This window comes from Triticum dicoccoides, chromosome 7B (assembly GCF_002162155.2).
Source record: "Triticum dicoccoides isolate Atlit2015 ecotype Zavitan chromosome 7B, WEW_v2.0, whole genome shotgun sequence".
NCBI classification, from domain to species: Eukaryota; Viridiplantae; Streptophyta; class Magnoliopsida; order Poales; family Poaceae; genus Triticum; species Triticum dicoccoides.
The window spans coordinates 471532461-471553753 of record NC_041393.1 but is presented as its reverse complement, the minus strand read 5'-3'; the positions used below and the strand labels follow the sequence as shown (position 1 = coordinate 471553753).

The 21293-nt window shown below is 45.0% G+C and overlaps 2 protein-coding genes across 2 annotated transcripts; one reads left to right on the top strand and one right to left on the bottom strand.

Moving 5' to 3' along the window:
- Positions 1-201: 201 nt before the first annotated feature.
- On the top strand, positions 202-10254 carry LOC119337117 (CBBY-like protein). The gene is made up of 8 exons (XM_037609227.1): positions 202-589; positions 689-759; positions 3248-3406; positions 3919-3985; positions 4262-4357; positions 5519-5565; positions 9214-9294; positions 9872-10254. The coding sequence occupies exons 1-8, from the start codon at positions 272-274 to the stop codon at positions 9993-9995; spliced, it is 963 nt and encodes a 320-aa protein (XP_037465124.1). The 5' UTR covers positions 202-271; the 3' UTR covers positions 9996-10254.
- Positions 10255-11185: 931 nt separating this feature from the next.
- Positions 11186-16306, bottom strand: LOC119337500 (protein RETICULATA-RELATED 1, chloroplastic-like). The gene is made up of 8 exons (XM_037609665.1): positions 15858-16306; positions 14333-14491; positions 14156-14248; positions 13961-14076; positions 13124-13222; positions 12769-13044; positions 12484-12648; positions 11186-11915 (listed from the first exon to the last, which is right to left on the bottom strand). The coding sequence occupies exons 1-8, from the start codon at positions 16191-16193 to the stop codon at positions 11663-11665; spliced, it is 1497 nt and encodes a 498-aa protein (XP_037465562.1). The 5' UTR covers positions 16194-16306; the 3' UTR covers positions 11186-11662.
- Between the last annotated feature and the right edge of the window lie 4987 nt (positions 16307-21293).

Sequence of the window (21293 nt, the reverse complement as noted above, 5' to 3'; positions counted from 1 at the left end):
CCAGTGAGTCAGGCCTAGAGGTACTTTAAAAAACGTGCGATGCAGATCCAATAATATATGCGGGCTACCAAACAGGCCGAATCCTTCCCGCGCGGGCCTGATTGAACCTTATGCGGTCAACCAAACACGCCCTAACTGTATCGAGCAAGGACGGCACAAGGCAAAAGGACGGGCATAGCCGAAGAGGCAATTGTGTGGTGGGCTTTGCCATCAAATCCCAACCCGGGATCATCGACCACAGGGCGCGCTATCCACATCATTTCCCGCGCAAATGAAAGCCATGGCCGCCACCGCCACCGCCTCCACGTCGCTCCCGGCGAGGACCTTCTCAAGCGCCCGCCCCGTCGCATGGATCGCCGCCCGGTGCCTCCCAAGAAGGGCAGGAGGAGAGAGCATGCTGTCGCCCTCCCCTCTCCGCTTCTCCGCCGTGAGAACGCGGCGAGCGGAGGCAGCTCGCGCGTCCGCGGCGGGCGCGGGCGGAGCGCCGGCTGCAGCCCTGCCGGCGGCGCTGCTCTTCGACTGCGACGGCGTGCTCGTGGACACCGAGAAGGACGGCCACCGCATTTCCTTCAACGAGACGTTCGCCGAGGTATGGTTTCCTTCCACTCCACCGATGCCTTGCCTACGATCCGTCCTGATTTCCTGATGCGGTTGCTCCCCGGGTCAAGATAACTCTTTGTGTTTGCAGAGAGAATTAGGCGTGAGCTGGGATGTTGAACTGTACGGAGAATTGCTCAAGATAGGTGGTGGGAAGGAAAGGTCAATTGATTCTTTACTCTTTTCATAAGTGGTTTGTGTTGCTTTGAGGAATTTGACAAAATGACACACTTCTCTTCAAAGGCCTGCTAAAATCCTGACCACTATTTGCATCTTCACAATTTCAAAAAAATAAATAAATGAAGTGAGAATTCCTAAAACGAAACCACGATGAATTTATTAACTGTTTTAGGAGTACGTGATTCATAATTTACATATTATTGCGTCAGATTATATTCACTCAAGGACTTCTCATTTATTCCTAATATATTGAAACATTTGACTGATCTGAAGTTCCATGGCAATCTCCAAGAGCAATATCATCATGTCAAGGATGAAAATGAAGACAGCTGTTCAGTTATCTAATCGCATAGTCTAAATGTTAGAGTACGTAATGGGCCTGGGCTGGCGGTATAGCCCGTTAGTCTTAGGGTTAATTAGAGATAAGGGTCGCTTGCTTAGGGGTCAAGTAAGTCTTGATTGGAAGTCAAGTAAACCTCTCTATATAAAGAGAGGAGATGTATCAATCTAATCAAGCAAGAATTAAGAAGGAAATCCCTTCCCTCTTGCCCGGCCGTGGGCAAAAAGGCCCCCGGCCGGCCCTCTCGCGCCCTCCTTCTAGCAGCACAATAACAATTTGGTATCAGCTAGCTTCGGTTCGATCATGTCTTCACCGCCGCCAAGCCCATCTCTTCCGCTGCCGGTCACCTTGTCGCCTCCGGCAACCACCACGACCGTCGCCCCGCTCCTGCCCGCGTCGGGATCCTCCGTCGCGCCCGCCCCCGCCGGGCTCACTTGGAAGGAGGTGTCCGGGGTGCTGCGGGACCTAACCCAGGCGGTCCAGGAGATCCACCTGTTCTTGGCCGGGTCCTACGGGCCGCACCCGGCTATGCCGCCCATCGCCGCCCCTGCGCCGCCGTGGCAGCCGCCGCACCAGGCAGCCTTCGCCGCGCTCGCCGGGCCGTTGCAGCTGCCATCCATTGCCACCACCGCTCAGCCCTGGCTGCAGTGCCAGCTGCCGCTCCTGGCGGCCTCCGCCGCGCCCGGCGCTCCGCTGCAGCAGCCGCTGCCGCTGCCTGGCGCGACACTGCAGCAGCCGCTGTAGCTGCAGCAGCCACCGCCGGTCAGCTCCGCCGCCCAGTATGTGATGCCCTACGACGGGAGTGCGACGACCTCGTTCCCATCAGCGCCGCCGCCATCCCAGGGCGTCCACATCCAGCAGATCAAGTCCCCGCCGTCGCCGTCACCGCTTCCATCTTGGATCGCTACCCGCCACGTGTCGGCGGCTGTGAGGCTGCAGGCTGCTGCGCGCGGCCTCCTAGTGCGTCGGCGTGTGCGGGAGATGCGTGGTCTGCAGCTGCCGCTCCTCCAAGTTTCCCTTCGCGGCGCAAAGGACCTCGATCTCGTCTGCTGCGACGGGGATCTTGGGCATGCGGTTTCCCCCACGGGTGGCGGGCATGCTGTTTTCCCCGCGGGCAGCGACCTCAAAGTCTGCGACATCGACGGTTGGGGAGGCGCACCCCTCCTCGTCATTCTCCATCGCAAGCCCTCCACTCTTCCCTGTGTGGTGCAGACCAACAGCAGTCCGGCGGGGAGAAGGCAGGGTGTCACCGACAGGAGCGCACCGCGTAGCACCACTGCTTTCCGCCGCCGGCCGCCGCGAGGGCGCCTCTGCTGGTCGCTCTTGCGACCACTTCCTGGTGGCCATACACATGCACTCCTTTGGTCCAGGTGGTGTCCATGGGATCCAGGTGGCTGTACACGTGCACGTCCGACGCGCGGATGGTGTCCACTTTTTGTTGAGGGGTCCAAAATAAAGCGTCCCAGTCCATTTCAGGTTGAGAGTCATAAAACAAGCCGAGATGTAAAAGGCTTGTTTTTAGGTGTTAGGTTTGTGTTGCGTCGAGTCATGGTTATAAGTTGGTTAGGCTGCAGCTCGAGGACAAGCTGCATGTCCAGGTGGGGTGTAGTGTTAGAGTACGTAATGGGCCTGGGCTGGCGGTATAGCCCGTTAGTCTTAGGGTTAATTAGAGATAAGGTCGCTTGCTTAGGGGTCAAGTAAGCCTTGCTTGGGAGTCAAGTAAACCTCTCTATATAAAGAGAGGAGATGTATCAATCTAATCAAGCAAGAATTAAGAAGGAAATCCCTTCCCTCTTGCCCGGCCGTGGGCAAAAAGGCCCCCGGCCGGCCCTCTCGCGCCCTCCTTCTAGCAGCACCATAACACTAAAGCTGATGTTTTGTATGGGGAATCTGCAGCTGATTTTCTGAGCTGAAAAATAAACTTCAGAATGGTATTGAAATATTAAAGCATAGGTGTTTTCGAAAGTAATATATGCAAATAACATGTAGGAATTTTTCTTGAAACTGGTGATGCTAAAAGACCTACACTTGGAAACATGATTTTCACACCAAATTAATCCATTCTAGAAAATTTAAATTGAATATTTGTGTTGAATTCAACTGTAACAACAGTTTGAACATTCCTTGCAGGATGACAGCATATTTCAACAAGACAGAGTGGCCAGCTAAAGCGCCAAAGACTGACGAAGAAAGAAAGGAATTTGTTGCTTCTCTTCACAAGAGGAAAACAGAATTGTTTATGGCCCTAATTGAGAAGAAGTTGCTTCCTCTCCGTCCAGGCGTTCAAAGGTCATGTTTTCAAACAATTTGATGACCTCGGTAACTTAAATGCAGTTTAAATGCACTTGCGTATCAGAAACGGCTGCTGCAACTACACTAGTTTGAAGTGCTTCCTTACAACAATCAAAATAGTCACTAAAAAATCACTTATGTTGCGTGTGAACAACATAATAAGCAGTGAACTTTTACCGCTGTATGATTATATAGCAGTTCTGGCGTAACCAATCTGTTCTATACTGGGAACAAAATGCATTAACCATATGTATTATTAATTGTAATTACGTTTCTAATATGTAATCTGAAAAGGTTAAAGAAATAAGTGAAACAAGTTTTACATAACTAGCATTTCATTTGCCGTTGAAGAAGTCTACATTACATGAATAGAAAGATGTGTCGATGTAATCCAACAATAGAATGGTAAATCAACTAACCTAAAAATGCTGGAGTAACTTTTTTTTTAAAGGTGGAGTAACTTTGTTAGACGAAAATTTATAAATTAATTATCTTCTTAACTTTTACAGGTTAATTGATGAAGCTCTAGGAAAAGGGGTGAAAGTTGCAGTATGCAGTACTTCAAATGAGAAAGCTGTAAGTAACAAAGTATTTCCCAACCACAAATGCTTATACGAGAGATATGGTAGGAATTATTAAAAAAAACTGAGTACATCATGGGAGAAGTGTTTCTTCCAGTATTTGCAAAAGGCAATGCTCTCTTTTTCGAACTCAAAAGGGAATGTTCTATTAGTTCTTCTTAAGAACCCATTTTATACTATGCTGCACTCCATTTAAATCACCTCGCATTTGATTTATATTTTGAGTTTATATGCAGGGCTTCTGACATATTTCACTCTCCACTTAGTGCAGGTTTCAGCAATAGTATCGTGCTTACTGGGGCCTGACCGAGCAGAAAAGATTACCATATTCGCTGGGGATGTGGTTCCTCGCAAAAAACCTGATCCGGTAAGGGGTAGTATGCAGTTGTGTTTCGATGTTGCGCTGTACAGTGCAATCTACTTTGTCAGGGGAACCTTTTTCATGGTTTAGTAATATTGTTGTTACAGATAAAAAAACTTTCAGCCGATGATCACATCTGAAAATAGAAACAAATAACTTTCAGCCAAATGACCCCTAAGTTGATCTCACAGTTTGGTACATACTAATTCATCTGGCATATTCTAGGTTTTTGTTTGAATGTTTTTTTTGCCAAGTTTACACGAAGCTTTCAAGAATCTTTGGAAGGTTTGGACTGTCAGTGAATTACTTCACATAATACCATGTCATTAATTGTTCCATACATTTACTTAACCTCACCATTGCGTTTGAAGGATTATCCATTGGACATCCTTCCACTATAACAAACCAATTTGCAGCACATGTGCCTTAGGGCACTACAATGATCCTGGAAACCCGGTAATATCTATTTTGCAGCAATGATGTACCATGATTAGCATTCCGTAGATAGTTTATACTCCCTCCAATTCACAAATAAGTGATGTTTTGAACATATCTTACGTCAAACTTTTAAACTTTTACTGTCAATATAGTTTTAAATATTTACTCCCTCCGTTCCATATTAAGTGCCGCTGATTTAATACAATGTACTAAATCAGTGGCACTTAAGATGGAATGGAGGGAGTAGTAAAAACATGAAAATCATATGTATAGATTTGTCTTGACTTGAAGACCGTGTGAAGTAGAGGGAGTACCTCCTTAAAATTTCTAGGACAAAAAAGCAATAGTCTTCATAGACAGCATCACACCAGAACTGAACATTGGAAAGGAGAGATGAACTAGTCATCAGTGCTGCAGGTGCTGTATATCTGACTGCCCATGATTTATTAAGTTTTCAAGCACTCAGAAGCTTCTTGTTTGAAACTAGCTTGTTTTAATGGAATCTTGGACATTTGCTTCTTTTAAAGATAAATCCTTTCAAAATGATCCTCCTATCATTTTTGTTTGGCTTGGCATATTAAGCTGGATTCAATTCACGCTTTCTATACTCAGATTTACATTTGCTTTCAGTGAAGTAACTATCTGGACATATAAGTTCTGGATAAAAAAAATGATTCCTGTATTTTTGTACATGTCAGAGATAATGTGTTTCTTTTTTGGGTTTTGCAGGCAATCTACTTGCTAGCGGCAACTACATTGGAAGTTGATCCATCTAGGTACTGCAAAAGCAATATTTTGGGTTATTTACACTGTTTTTCTTTTGAGTGTACAACAACAACAACAACAAAGCCTTTAGTCCCAAACAAGTTGGGGTAGGCTAGAGGTGAAACCCATAAGATCTCGCAACCAACTCATGGCTCTGGCACATGGATAGCAAGCTTCCACGCACCCCTGTCCATAGCTAGCTCTTTGTCGATACTCCAATCCTGCAGGTCTCTCTTAACGGACTCCTCCCATGTCAAAATCGGTCGACCCCGCCCTCTCTTGACATTCTCCGCACGCTTTAGCCGTCCGCTATGCACTGGAGCTTCTGGAGGCCTGCGCTGAATATGCCCAAACCATCTCAAACGATGTTGGACAAGCTTCTCCTCAATTGGTGCTACCCCAACTCTATCTCGTATATCATCATTCCAGACTCGATCCTTCCTCGTGTGGCCACACATCCATTTCAACATACGCATCTCCGCCACACCTAACTGTTGAACATGTCGCCTTTTAGTCGGCCAACACTCCGCGCCATACAACATTGCGGGTCGAACCGCCGTCCTGTAGAACTTGCCTTTTAGCTTTTGTGGCACTCTCTTGTCATAGAGAATGTTAGAAGCTTGGCGCCACTTCATCCATCCGGCTTTGATTCGATGGTTCACATCTTCATCAATACCCCCATCCTCCTGCAACATTGACCCCAAATACCGAAAGGTGTCCTTCCGAGGTACCACCTGGCCATCAAGGCTAACCTCCTCCTCCTCACAGCTAGTAGTACTGAAACCGCACATCATGTACTCGGTTTTAGTTCTACTAAGCCTAAACCCTTTCGATTCCAAGGTTTGTCTCCATAACTCTAACTTCCTATTTACCCCCATCCGACTATCGTCAACTAGCACCACATCATCCGCAAAGAGCATACACCATGGGATATCTCCTTGTATACCCCTTGTGACCTCATCCATCACCAATGCAAAAAGATAAGGGCTCAAAGCTAACCCCTGATGCAGTCCTATCTTAATCGGGAAGTCATCGGTGTCGACATCACTTGTTCGAACACTTGTCACAACATTATTGTACATGTCCTTGATGAGGGTAATGTACTTTGCTGGGACTTTGTGTTTCTCCAAGGCCCACCACATGACATTTCGCGGTATCTTATCATAGGCCTTCTCCAAGTCAATGAACACCATATGCAAGTCCTTCTTATGCTCCCTATATCTCTCCATAAGTTGTCGTACCAAGAAAATGGCTTCCATGGTCGACCTCCCAGGCATGAAACCAAACTGATTTTTGGTCACGCTTGTCATTCTTCTTAAGCGGTGCTCAATGACTCTCTCCCATAGCTTCATTGTATGGCTCATCAGCTTAATTCCACGGTAATTAGTACAACTCTGAACATCCCCCTTGTTCTTGAAGATTGGTACCAATATACTCCGTCTCCATTCTTCTGGCATCTTGTTTGCCCGAAAAATGAGGTTGAAAAGCTTGGTTAGCCATACTATCGCTACGTCCCCGAGACCTTTCCACACCTCAATGGGGATACAATCAGGGCCCATCGCCTTGCCTCCTTTCATCCTTTTTAAAGCCTCCTTCACCTCAGACTCCTGGATGCGCCGCACAAAACGCATGCTGGTCTCATCAAAGGAGTCATTCAGTTCAATGGTAGAACTCTCATTCTCCCCATTGAACAGCTTGTCGAAGTACTCCCGCCATCTATGCTTAATCTCTTCGTCCTTCACCAAGAGTTGGCCTGCTCCGTCCTTGATGCATTTGACTTGGCCAATATCCCTCGTCTTCCTCTCCCGGATCTTAGCCATCTTATAGATGTCCCTTTCACCTTCCTTCGTGCCTAACCGTTGGTAGAGGTCCTCATATGCCCGACCCCTTGCTTCACCAACAGCTCGATTTGCGGCCTTCTTCGCCATCTTGTACTTCTCTATGTTGTCTGCACTCCTATCCAGGTATAGGCGTCTGAAGCAATCTTTCTTCTCTTTAAGCGCCTTCTGGACATCATCATTCCACCACCAGGTATCGTTATCTTCGCTTCTCCTTCCCCTGGACACTCCAAACTCCTCCGAGGCCACCTTACGAATGCAAGTCGCCATCTTCATCCACACATTGTCCGCATCCCCTCCTTCCTCCCAAGGGCCCTCCTTAAATACCCTCTCCTTGAACACCTGAGCTACCTCCCCCTTGAGCTTCCACCACTTCGTTCTAGCGACCTTGGCACGCTTATCCCGCTGGACACGAATCCGAAAGCGGAAGTCAGCAACCACCAGCTTATGCTGGGGTACAACACTCTCCCCAGGTATCACCTTACAGTCTAGGCACGCACGCCTATCTTCTCTTCTCGAGAGGATGAAATCAATCTGGCTAGAGTGTTGGCCACTACTAAAAGTCACCAGATGTGATTCTCTCTTTCTAAAGAGGGTGTTAGCTACAATCATGTTGTAGGCTAGAGCAAAGCTTAAGACATCTTCTCCTTCTTGATTCCTGATGCCATAGCCAAAGCCCCCATGCGCCCCTTCAAAACCTGTGTTAGATGTACCCACGTGGCCATTGAGGTCTCCTCCTATGAAGAGCTTCTCACTAATCGGTACACTCCTAACCATGTCTTCCAAGCCTTCCCAGAACTCCCTCTTGGTGTTCTCATTGTGGCCTACTTGCGGGGCATATGCGCTGATAACATTGAGAACCAAGTCCTCAGCTACCAGCTTGACCAGGATAATCCGGTCCCCACGTCTCCTGACGTCTACCACTCCATACTTGAGGCTCTTGTTGATCAAGATGCCTACGCCATTTCTGTTTGCAGCCGTCCCCGTGTACCACAGCTTGAAGCCGGTATCCTCCACCTCCTTCGCCTTCTGTCCTCTCCATTTGGTTTCTTGGACGCAAAGGATATCAACACCTCTCCTCACTGCTGCATCAACTAGCTCCCGAAGCTTCCCTGTCAGAGACCCTACGTTCCAGCTACCTAAGCGAATCCTCCTAGGCTCGGCTAGCTTCCTTACCCTTCGCACTCGTCGAGTCAAATGCGAAGACCCTTGCTCATTTTCCACTACATCCGGGCGCCGATGTAGCGCGCCACTAAGGATGCGACGACCCGATCCTCGCTCACTTGCCACCGTATCCGGATCAAGATACGGCGCGCCACTTGGGGGGTGACGGCCCGGCCCTTGCCCATTTTCCACCACACCCGGGTTCCGATGTGGCGCGTCGCTGAGAGGGTTACGCCCCAACGAAAATCTTTTGGGTTTCATCTCCATAAGAGTGGCTGAGTGTATTGTTCCAAAAAAAGAATGATTTGCCTGTTTTGAATGTGGGATTTGTGTATATAGGGTATCTGAAATTAGTCTGATTTAATATTATTATGCATTAGTTTTCACATGAAAAACTCTGTCGTAAATGTTGATTGTTAAAGGAACAGTAGATGCAATAAGAAGACGGACTGCTACGACATTAACATTTGGGTTTCCATTTTGGTCAACATACTGTAATAAATTTCGACTGTATTTACATTGCTGCACCATCTTTTATATTAATTTATTTACAACCTTGTTACATTTTTATCTTTTTTAATTATATGAATTCTTTTGTACTAATTATTAATGTAATATTAGAAGTACTTTTGCTAATATTTCTCCTTTGGATGTCAGCTGTGTTGTTGTTGAAGACAGTAACATAGGGCTTTCAGCAGCCAAAGCTGCTGGTATGAAGTGCATTGTAACAAAAAGCGGGTATAACTTTCTATCTGTGAAGTACTTCTATATGATAGTTAGTACGCATTTCATAATAAAGAAGGGTGGTGTTCTTTTTGGACAGAAGAAAATTGTTGACTTCTACTGTTCTACAAGAGATGTTATATTGCAGAGAACTGGGATCAAAATACTTTTGGCCTTGGACCCGGCATTTATTAGCTCTGCATAAATGCCACCGGTTGACTAAAAAAATGTGTTAGCTTTCTGAACAATGCCTTGCAGTATATCTGACCTATAAGTCCATGCCTACTGCATCACTTGGCCTCAGAAATAAGAATTTATTTTGCCGTCACGTGCATGCTACATACATGACATGTTTTTTCCTTCATTTATTTTCTCACTTTTGTGTACTTGAAATGTTAGGCATGTTCAATAGCATAATCATATGCTTCTAACATTGTAGAGGTTTAAATTTGAGAATGAATGCTAGAAACACCAGCGCAGAAAATGGGAATGGGGCACTACGATTATGAACTCAGTCAGCTGACAACCTAAGCATGCATACTGAATTTGTTCATGAGCCTAGAAGTGGACCTCATCTTCTTGTGTTGAACAGGTACACCGCAGATGAGGACTTTGTGATAGCGGATGCTGTGTTTGATTGCATCGGCGACCCTCCAGAAGGGCGCTTTGATTTAGAGTTCTGCGCCAACCTCCTCCAGAAACAATTCGTGAGCTGAGTAAGCACACGCTCAGAGTCGACCGGCCTCAGTACATAAATCTTGTACAGAAGTTTGCCAAGAGTGGTAACCACCAGTTGTAAATGGTTTTGAATATAAAAGAAATGCCGCTATTTTGCACAAAGAAATGGCTGACATTCAACGGCACTTGCAAAATTGTTCGTCCCCTTGGAAAATTCATAAATCCTCCAATATATCTCTAGCATTTGACATTTGCCCTGCTACATTATGAAATTGCCCGTCTCATGTTGTTACCTCACCTTAGAGCAAGGATTACCTTTGGTAAGTACTCCCTCTGTCCCGAATTAGTTGACTCAGATTTGTCTATACACGGTTAGCGTTAGATACATCCGTATGTAGACAAATCCAAGACAACTAAATTTGGGACGGAGGTAATGTCTTATTTTCAATCCAACTAATGCTCCTTTGGAACAAAGGATGATGTTTGCAGGAATCTCATAGCATCGGAGATCTACATGAAAGTTTTCCATGAAACAATTTGGACTGTAGGATTTACTTTAAAGTTATCTGCATGAATATTCTTGTTTGCTCTTGTACATGGAGGATTTTAATCATTTCCTTAAAAGCCAAACCTCGCTCTTTTCATGTCTTGTTCAATTCACATGGAAATCCTACTTCCAGTAAAAAAAATCATTCCGATGGGAACAAAAATTGTTCATCTAGCAAATGTCAAGTCAACAAAGAAGAATTGCTGCAGACTACTCCCTCTGTAAAGAAATATAAGAGCATTTAGATCAGTAAAGTAGTGATCTAAACACTCTTATATTTCTTTACAGAGCATTTGAGAAGTTTTGTCTGTCTTTTTGCCTTGAAAACATAGCAAAACATTTCTAAGGTGGAAAAGGTCTACAACCAAGTCAAGTAAACTACTGAGCTGGTGGCCGCGGTAGCACCTACACGTTGCTTGCCCTGAGACAGCATGGCTTGGGGGAGGCAGGAGCAAAAGAAGTTGAGAGCGGAAGCCAGAGAGGCGCCACATTCATAATCATAATCAATCCATAAAATTGTCATCAAATACAGAAGAGTAAGTTAGATCATCATTTGAAAAAGACCACAGCACCAGAACAAATGGGCACACTGTCAACTATTATGAAGACCGAACACAAGTTCATCAAATCAGATTTTAAAATTTCACTACCATAGAAACTAGTATTCATCTTGAAACATAATTTCAGCGCAAATGCATACGAACAACTCATAAAGTAAAACACCATTTTTAAAAATATGAAAAAAATCTAGTGAACAACATATGAGCTTCTCTGATACGAGTATTTACTAGAAGTCTGGTGGTATCTATAGTCTTGAAATTACAGTTAGAACTTCGGTGGCATACTTTGCTCAAACCAACACAGAAGAATGGTAAGGGCCTTCAGCGAACCAGATGAATCGCCTCTGAGTAAAAAAATAGCAAGCCTTTGATCTTGGCCCCAAATTGCAACTGAAACACCAGTTACAATTTCTTTTCTCATCCATCCTACTTCGATAGGCAACTGAAACACTAGTTACAATTTTCCCCCCTCATCCATCCTACTACGATAGGCAACACATGGCATGGCGGAACTGAAGCAAAACTGTCCCAACATGGGTATCAAAACCATCGAACTCAGCGTTTGTTGAAAGAATAGTTAGGTTTTTCCTCATCCACCCTACTTCTTTCGGACAATTCTCTTTCGCCGAAGCTTTGGAGAAGCATCTTCAGCTGCACCATACCTGATGCCTAGAAGTTCTAGGCCAGATACAATTGCATTCTTGGACATAAACCACCCTGCCTGTTGCTCGATGGCAAGCTCTGCTGCTGGGCCATTGTATGTTCTCAATAAATTATCCGAATTAAGCATATCTGCCCCCTCACCAAGCCAGGCACGTCTCGATAGCTCCCCAATTTGAATATTCATCAATCTGAAATAGAGTGCAATGAGTGGCTAATTTTGGAATGTTCTACTTTTAAGAGCAGTTTACTACTCCCTCCGTCCGAAAAAGCTTGTCCCTCAAATGGATGTATCTAGCATTGATGCTAGATACATCCATTTGAGGGACAAGCTTTTTCGGACAGAGGGAGTATATGCTTATATGTGGTTCAAGCAGGGGGCATCCATGCTAAAATAAGGTGAAGAACAAAAAACCCTATAACATAATTGACACTTGGTTCCTCACATGCAATGGACCTTCACAACATGATATCATGAAGAAACTGCAAGGTGCAACGATTCTATAACAAGAATCATTTGATTAACTTGCATGGTGACACATCAAGTACATCATTAGCTTCCAAATGCTAATATCATAAATGCCATTTGTGATATACTCATGGCAAAATCTAACTCAACTCGAGTCAGTAGCTTCGGTTCATAATGAAAAACAGAAGTTGGCTATAAGGTAGACATGCAGCTGTATCTAAATATAATGAACAATGTTGAGCATAAACTTTTGGTGAAATTGCAGAGAAAATGATTTGCTAGGGATATACCTCATCGCTGTGCCGAAAAAGATTGCAACACCAAGGACATCAAAATGGTTCGCCATTGATCTATCAAGACCACATAAAAATTGATACCGCAGATTTGCATAAAGCCCATAATAAGCTCCATAACTAAGAGCATTGTTGCTGATAGAAGGAACAGTCATCGACAACCTACACGTAACGAGATTGGTCCAAATTAAACTCCAAAAACGTACAGGCAGAACTGTATAATTACTTAAGAAAAGCAGCGCATTTGGTGAACATGGATATAAACTGCACATAGTAACCCACCTTCTTTCTCTTCCAGCAGAAAGGACATTGGATAGACCACCTTGAATGGAGCCAATAACTAGCCCACCTAGGCAAAGCTCAGCAGCCTTGCTAAAGAGGGACTGGGTTCTTCCTAGAAGACCAAACTGTCTCATAGGATAGCTCTTTTCAAATATATTATTTGGAAGTTTATGGATCATATATGAACGGCATGGTGCAAGTGAACAGAAAACGGCTAAATTGCAAACTGTGGCAGTAACTACATTGAGAAACACCAAATCCCATTCTTCTTGGAACCTAGCACCCAAGAAATGTAGGATTCAATGAGATAGGTGCCAAAATAAAGGTTTAAACAGTAAAAGAAAACACAACATACCTCTCCTTACGGTTTTTCATCTCCCACCAAACAGATGTACTAGCGGTAGCTAGCAACTCAAAGGTCATCTTATGCAGGAAAGATGGATCTGCAAGCATTCTGCAATTAGGGAAGAGATGCCAATTGTTATTTTATTATTGCTAAGTCATAAAATCAACAAAAGGGACATGCAAAGATTATAAACTTAATCAGAGTGCATGCTGGCGCTATTTTATTAGCAAGTAATATAACTCAGAATATAATGTTTAGACTCATAATGTTAGAATATGTTGTCAATTAAACAAGTATCAGATCCTGCACAACTTGACAAACTGGAAGCTCTAACAATCAAGACACTGTTAAACAAAAAGACATTCTCCCTCCGATCCATATTGATTGTTGGTGCTTTAGTACAACTTGAGGTTTTTTTAAAAAAAAATCAACAGTGTTGAATTCTGATATGTTGACTTCCAACAGAGAACATTCACAAATAGATTATGTCCAAACATTGATCATTATATGGTTTAGATACAGCTGCCAGCTATAGTGTTTTGTAAAGATACGAATGGTAAATGAACAAAGTATGGTTTGTGATTATTCTTTACAAGTGAATATGATTAGTGTTTGCTGATGTTACAACTTGCGAGTACAATTTTGATCCAAGTACTTCCAGTAATATCATTATAGAGAGAGATGACAGACAGAATCTATTCAACATGGAGCCTCCTGTTTTATATATTGGAGTCAATCCCATGTGACAAAGCCCAGTATCTCAAGTTCAACAAGATGACAATAATTCAAAAGGAGAATTTTATATGTTGAACAGATGTCACCAAACCAACAATTTTCAGATAGTACCTTCCAACAAGGCCTCTTGAGAAAAAGTCTGGAAAGGCTCGAGAGAAATATCTAGCCTTTGTGGGCCTTCCAAACAGTGACAAATATTGGACCATCTGAGCAGAGCTGACCAAACCCTACAAAATTCCAGTTGATACCATTCAGTAGTTAAGGATCAAAGCTCAAACTACATTTGAGAGTAAGATAGTTCAATACCATCTCATAAGCTTGGCGCAAACCAGCCGGCAAATTACTCATTGTCTTGTACCACTCTTGAAGAACGGCATCAACAAACTCCCTCTTAAAAAGCTGTACAAATGGGAGATGTAAGCTTAGAAACAGTTATCATACCCGAGGAGCACAGATCAGAGGGCTTCTCAGTAAGAATTAGACCTCTTGTATAATAATACGCCTTCTGAAAAATCCACTTTCTTCATCTCCATCGTCAGAGTCTTCAAAGTAATCATCATCATCACCATCATCATCTCCACTATTACCACCACCATAGCCAATTCGTTTCCCATTGTCTCCACCACCACCACCAGTTGCCAGCTATAGTGTTTTGTAAAGATACGAATCGTAAATGAACGAAGTTGTACATACTTTCCTAAGAGACAAGATACTAAACAATACCAAGCGCGCACGAGAAAACATTAAATATTAACAGACAAACTACCATTTCAAAGTGGAACATCCAAAAGCATATCCGCAGGAAGAAATTGTCAAGTTAAATAGAAACTGACAAATTGATTGAAAGGAATTTCATAGGATTTTTGGAGTGTTTGAATCCTTCAGAAATTTTCCTGTATGGGTTGCTTGATTCGCAGGATTAGAATCCTTGGGAAACTTCCTATGGATTCCTTTGCATTCTACTTTGGAGGAAAATTTTCATCCACTCAAACCTCTTGCTACAATTCATTAGTTTTCCTGTGATGTCAAACACTTTTTTATGCAAATTCCCAAAGTTTTCTAATCATATAAGATTCAAGATGAGATGGCACTCCAACCCTGTGTTTTTCTTATTCCTGTGTTCTTAGAATCGCGCGAATCAAAAGAGGTCTTCAAAGTGGAATCTCCAAAATACCTAAGTGCGGCACTGGACAACTTAAACTACACCCAATTTTTTGCACTTGAATGCCCTCTAAGTTCAGCTTGAAGATAAAAGAGATCTCCACCAATTTACATATTGCTGTATATGAATGTTTTAGAATATTAACAATTTGGGTGAGGATGAGCAGCCAAATTTGTGCATTAGGAGTTAAGTACATATAAAATAATTACAATCAACATTTTGACGGCCCAAAAACAAAACCGACCAAAAGAATTTAATCTTAATCCCTCTATGTGCACTAGTGCAATGAACGCATACACATTAGCACTATTTATGAACACTTTATACCATTAGAATCCCCATGTTCTGGTTTGGTCCAATCACCCTTGTCCAGAACACGCCATAGGGACTCAAGTTATATAGACCACAGTTTTGACAGAACTATATCTGCGATGCCACAGAATCACAGAGACGTTATGGAAGTGAGTTGTTGAATGAGAAGTGGACGAATGTGATTCATCCGAGCATTCTCTGTATAGCTTCCACTGTAGTACTTGGCCTCCGAACCACAGATCATGGACGGAAGCCTTTTTTGGTAGTACTTGGCCTCCCAATACGAGCTCCGTTTGGGCAGCAGAGAACCACAGATCATGGACGAAACGTATGCTGAAGGCGCGCACACACACAGAGATAAACTGCCAATTCCAACATCTCAAAGGACGCAACTCACGTGACACGTGTTCGTTCACTCATCTTGTAACACCAGCATCGGAATTCAGTAGTGCCTTCCGTTTCACGCAAGTGATAAAATCATAAAATCCAAGCTACAACACCAAGGAATCTTAACCAACGGCGTGACGAACGCACCTCGGGCTGGACGCCTTTGAGCCTCTTCTGGGAGAGGTCAAGCTTCGCCTTCTGGAGCGTGGCGGCCCCGAACGAGCCGCGCTGCCTCCCGCCCTTCATCTCCGGCGGGCCGGAGGCCGGCGCCGGGGTCGCGGCCAGGCACCGCTCGAGGCCAGCCGCGGCGCGGTCGCGGTCGCGGTCGCACCGCGAGGGGGGCGAGGAGGACGAGGAGACGGCGGCGACCCGGAGGCGGGTGCGGGGGAAGCGGACGAAGCGGGCGGGCGGGCGGGGCTGCGAGCGGGCGGGCGCGGCGAGGAGGCCGTGGTGGGAGACGGCGAGGGAGGCGGCGGAGGCCATGGGTGGCGGCGGGATGGGATGGATGGGATGGTGGCGTTGGTGGCTCCGCCGGCGGTGGGGCTTGGCTGCCTGCCTTCGAAGCCGAAGCGCCGCGGCACGAAGAGGGGCTTATCTGCTCTCTTGGAGTTGTTTTGTGACTTTTGTCTGTGTGGGGCCCGGGCTGCGTACTTCTCTCTCTTTTTATTTCGTGTGGGGGTTTTTGTTCAAAGCCTGTTCGCTTGCGCTGGGAAGATGCGGCTCGCGGCCGCCGCCGGGGGTTGGTGGGTGGTATTATGCCGCGGTAGGCGAGATCAGTCGGCCGGGGCAGGATGCGACGTCCGCCCGTCGGCCTCAGGGTCGGGATCTCCCCTTCGATTTTGCCTCGTCTTCCCTCGCCTCTAGATCTCTCCTGGATCGCCTAATTTGTGCGAGGGAGGAATGCACATTTTTCATATCCAAATGAAGGATTTAGTTACAAATCGAAAGTCAGACTTTTGGCAAATCGGAAGTTTTAAATGACGAATTATGTTAATGTGCGGATGAGAATTTCCTTTAGCAAGTAAGTACTCCATCCGTCCGGAAATACTTGTCACAGAAATGGATAAAAATAGATGTACTTAGAACTAAAATACATCTAGATACATCCATTTCTCCGACAAGTATTTTCGGATGGAGGGAGTAGTACTATAGGAGTATATGATAAATCTTTCCAAATGATAACGCCCACATGTGTGGCATATCTGCACTTCGCCTACACGCTTTGATCTCCGTCTGTTAGAGCAACTCCAACGGGGCGACCCAAACGGACGGCGCTTTTATCTGTTTTTTGTTCGTTTGGGTCGGCCGGCTGCCTGGCATCCGCCTGTTTTAGATTTGGGTACCCAAAGCGCCGATCCATATGTGCCGGCGTGGCCAGCTGCCCGCCATATTTTAATAAATAGTTCTTTTTTGCATTGTTTCACACAATGGCGGAGCTACGGACAATTTATTGGGCGGGCCAAAATTGGATCAGCCAAAGGAAAGCCTGAAAAAATTAAGTTCTTCAGCTAATTTTACCCTGACACCTACTGTTTTAGCCATAGGTTGGGCGGGCCATAGCACAGTTTTACTTGTGCATAGCTCCGTCACTGGTTTCACACACAACTTTTGCATTCAAACATATAGTCAAATAACATAGTTTCAATCGAATAAAATATCATAGTTTTACAAGCCAAATAAAAGTAAAAAATGTCTCACATAGTTTTGCAAGCCGAATAAAGAAGATACATCTATTGGTTGCCAACATGAGCCCACATATGCTCAACCAAAATGATTTGCAGTTGCACGTGAATCATGCATGTCATGATGAAATTGGATGAACTGTTCAAACGTTCCCGCTCCTCCATGCTCAGGCACAACATTCTCACCTTAAAACTGAAAATCTTGATCGTACAGATGTTTCAGTCGCTCATCTTCTACGATCATAATGTGCATGATCACACAAACAGTCATCATCTCCCACAGATTCTACGTGCTCCAAGTATTAGCAGGATACCGAACGATGCCCCATCGAGATTGCAAAACACCAAAGGCACGCTCGACATCCTTCCTAGCACTCTCTTACTCTTTGGCAAATCTTTTCCTCTTCTCTCCAACAGGGTTGGGGATTCTCTTCACAATAGTGGTCCACTGAGGATAGACACCGTCACCCAGGTAGTATCCTTTGTTGTAGTTGTGGCTGTTGATAGTAAAGTTCACCGGTGGGTTGTTGCCTTCGGCAAGCCTAGCAAACATGGACGAGCGTTGAAGCACGCTGATATCATTGTGTGATCCGAACATGCCAAAGAAAGAGTGTCAGATCCAGAGATCTTGAGACTCCACGACCTCTAGTATGACAGTGCAAGCCCTGACATGGCCCTTATACCGCCCTTGCCGAGCAGAAAGGCAGCTCTTCCACTCCCAATGCATACAGTGTATGCTGCCAAGCATCTCTGGGAAGCCCCTACTGGCATTCATCACCAACAATCGGGTTGTATCTTTAGGAGTTGGCTCTCTCAAGTACTCAGGGCAAAACACAGCAATAACAGCCTTGCAAAACTTATACAGGAAGTCTAGGCATACAGACTCGCTCATACAGACATACTCGTCAATGAGATCACCGGGCACTCCGTATGCAAGCATTCGGATGGCAGCGGTGCATTTCTGATGAGAGGGGAAACCAATCTTTCCAAACACAACAATTTGTTGATGCATCTGAATAAACTCCTCAAATGTGGCCGAATTCTGGTATAAATGTTGGATAGGATCACGTATGTTCTCAAATTCCAGAGTTGTGGCGGCATTGTCACCTTCATCCTCGACGATCATATTGTACATGATCACACAACATGTCATCACTTCCCACAAGGTCTCCAGATCCCATTGTTTTGCAGGTCCACGAACAACTATACTCGGGCAATTCTTTCATTTTCAATGCATGCAATCAAGAGATCCAAGCAAACCTGGTCATCCTCTTCCTTCTGAGATTGACATGAGTCTCTCGGTGTCTGCCACAGATGGTTCTCTCAGGTACTGAGGTCCGAACACCTCGAGTCCTCGACCACGGCAGTTGCAAACCTGATCATGGCATCTCCGCATGTGCTCTCAGACATTCGTAGGTACTCGTTCCACGAATCAACGGCCGTGCCATATGCAAGCATCCGGAGTGCGACCGTGCACTTCTGGTAACTAGAGAAGCCAATTGTTCTGGCGTCCTTCTTCAGGATGAAGTAGTCATTGTAGGACCAGACGCCATGGTACAAATGATTGAAGGTAGTCTTGCACGTCCGAAAACGCCGGCGAAAATGGTAGCGAATAGTGCATCGGGGGCAAAGTAGTCGGCCATCAATGTCTAATGCCCATGTTCCTTGTTGCGTTTGAGCACTCGATGGCCCTTGATCTAGCCCTTGAAATTCATAACATGCTCCTCCGCACGCTCCGCATCTTCAAGGACCGCTTGCATCATCGCGGTCTCATCGGAGTACTCCTCCTCATTTGATGAGCCATCGGAGGACTCAACATACTGCTCATACATGTACTCTAAATCGGAATCCATTGGTACAAACAAGAAGGGATAACTGTTTTTAGCGTTGGCGATTCATTGAACAGATGTCGGGCATGGTAGAGGATGGTAGCTGGCGGGGCGGTCGGAGGACAGGGGGTTGAACGGAGACGGCGGAGAAGCGGCGGTGAGTCTTGCTGGATTGCTGGAGGTGACAAAGACGCGGATTTCTGGCAGGGGTGTGGCATGGTGGAGCGACGACAACGGCAAGAGAGAAAGAATGAAGAAGAGAAAATGGAGAGGATGGAGTCGCGGGGTCCAGGAAGGGTTTCGGGTGGGTGATACGTCTCCAACGTATCTATAATTTTTGATTGTTCCATGCTATTATATTATATGTTTTGGATGCTTAATGAGCTTTATTACACACTTTATTATTTTTGGGACTAACCTATTAACCGGAGGCCCAGTGCAAATTGTTGTTTTTTGCCTATTTCAGTGTTTCGCAAAAAAGGAATGTCAAACGGAGTCCAAACGGAATGAAACCTTCGGGAGAGTCGTTTTTGGAACAAACGCGAACCGGGAGACTTGGAGTGGACGTCAAGGAAGCAAAAAGGCGGCCACGAGGTAGGAGGGCGCGCCCAGGGGGGTAGGCGCGCCCCCCACCCTCGTGGGCCCCTCGTGGCTCCACCGACCTACTTCTTTTGCCTATATATACTCATATACCCCGAAAACATCCAGGAGCACCATGAAACCCTATTTCCACCGCTGCAACCTTCTATACCAGTGAGATCCCATCTTGGGGCCTTTTTGGCGCTCCGCCGGAGGGGGAATCGATCACGGAGGGCTTCTACATCAACACCATAGCCTCTCCATCAATGTGTGAATAGTTTACCACAGACCTTCGAGTCCATAGTTATTAACGCTTCTTCTCTCTCTTTGATTCTCAATAGAAAGTTCTCCTCGATCTTCTTGGAGATCTATTCGATGTAATACTTTTTGCGGTGTGTTTGTCGAGATCCGATGAATTGTGGGTTTTTATGATCAAGATTATCTATGAACAATATTTGATTCTTCTCTGAATTCTTATATGTATGATTTGATATCTTTGCAAGTCTCTTCGAATTATCAGTTTAGTTTGGCCTACTAAATTGATCTTTCTTGCAATAGGAGAAGTGCTTAGCTTTGGGTTCAATCTTGCGGTGTCCTTTCCCAGTGACAGCAGGGGCAGCAAGGCACGTATTGTATTGTTGCCATCGAGGATAAAAAGATGATGTTTATATCATATTGCTTGAGTTTATCCCTCTACATCATGTCATCTTGCTTAATGTGTTACTCTATTCTTATGAACTTAATACTGTAGATGCATGCTGGATAGCGGTCGATGTGTGGAGTAATAATAGTAGATGCAGAATTGTTTCGATCTACTTGTCACAGATGTGATGCCTATATACATGATCATGCCTAGATATTCTCATAACTATGCGCTTTTCTATCAATTGCTCGATAGTAATTTGTTCACCCACCGTAAGATATGCTATCTTGAGAGAAGCCACTAGTGAAACCTATGGCCCCTGGGTCTCTTTTCCATCGTATTATATCTCTTTTATTAACAGTGCATCTTGTGTACTATTTTGCAATCTTTACTTTTCAATCTATACAACAAAAATACCAAAAATATTTATCTTATTATCTCTATCAGATCTCACTTTTGCAAGTGGCCCCGAAGGGATTGGCAATCCCTTTTATCGCGTTGGTTGCAATGTTCTTATTTGTTTGTGGAGGTACAAGGCGACTTGCGCGTAAACTCCTACTGGATTGATACCTTGGTTCTCAAAAACTGAGGGAAATACTTACACTACCTTGCTGCATCACCATTTCCTCTTCAAGGGAAAACCAACGCATGCTCAAGAGGTAGCAAGAAGGATTTCTGGCGCTGTTGTCGGGGAGGCTTACGCCAAGTCAAGTCAAGATTTGATCTCTCGACAACTCGCCGATTTCTGGCATCGTTGCCGGAAAGACCTACGCACAAGTCAAGATATACCAAGTATCCATCACAAACTCGTATCCCTTGCATTACATTATTTGGCATTTGCCTCTCGTTT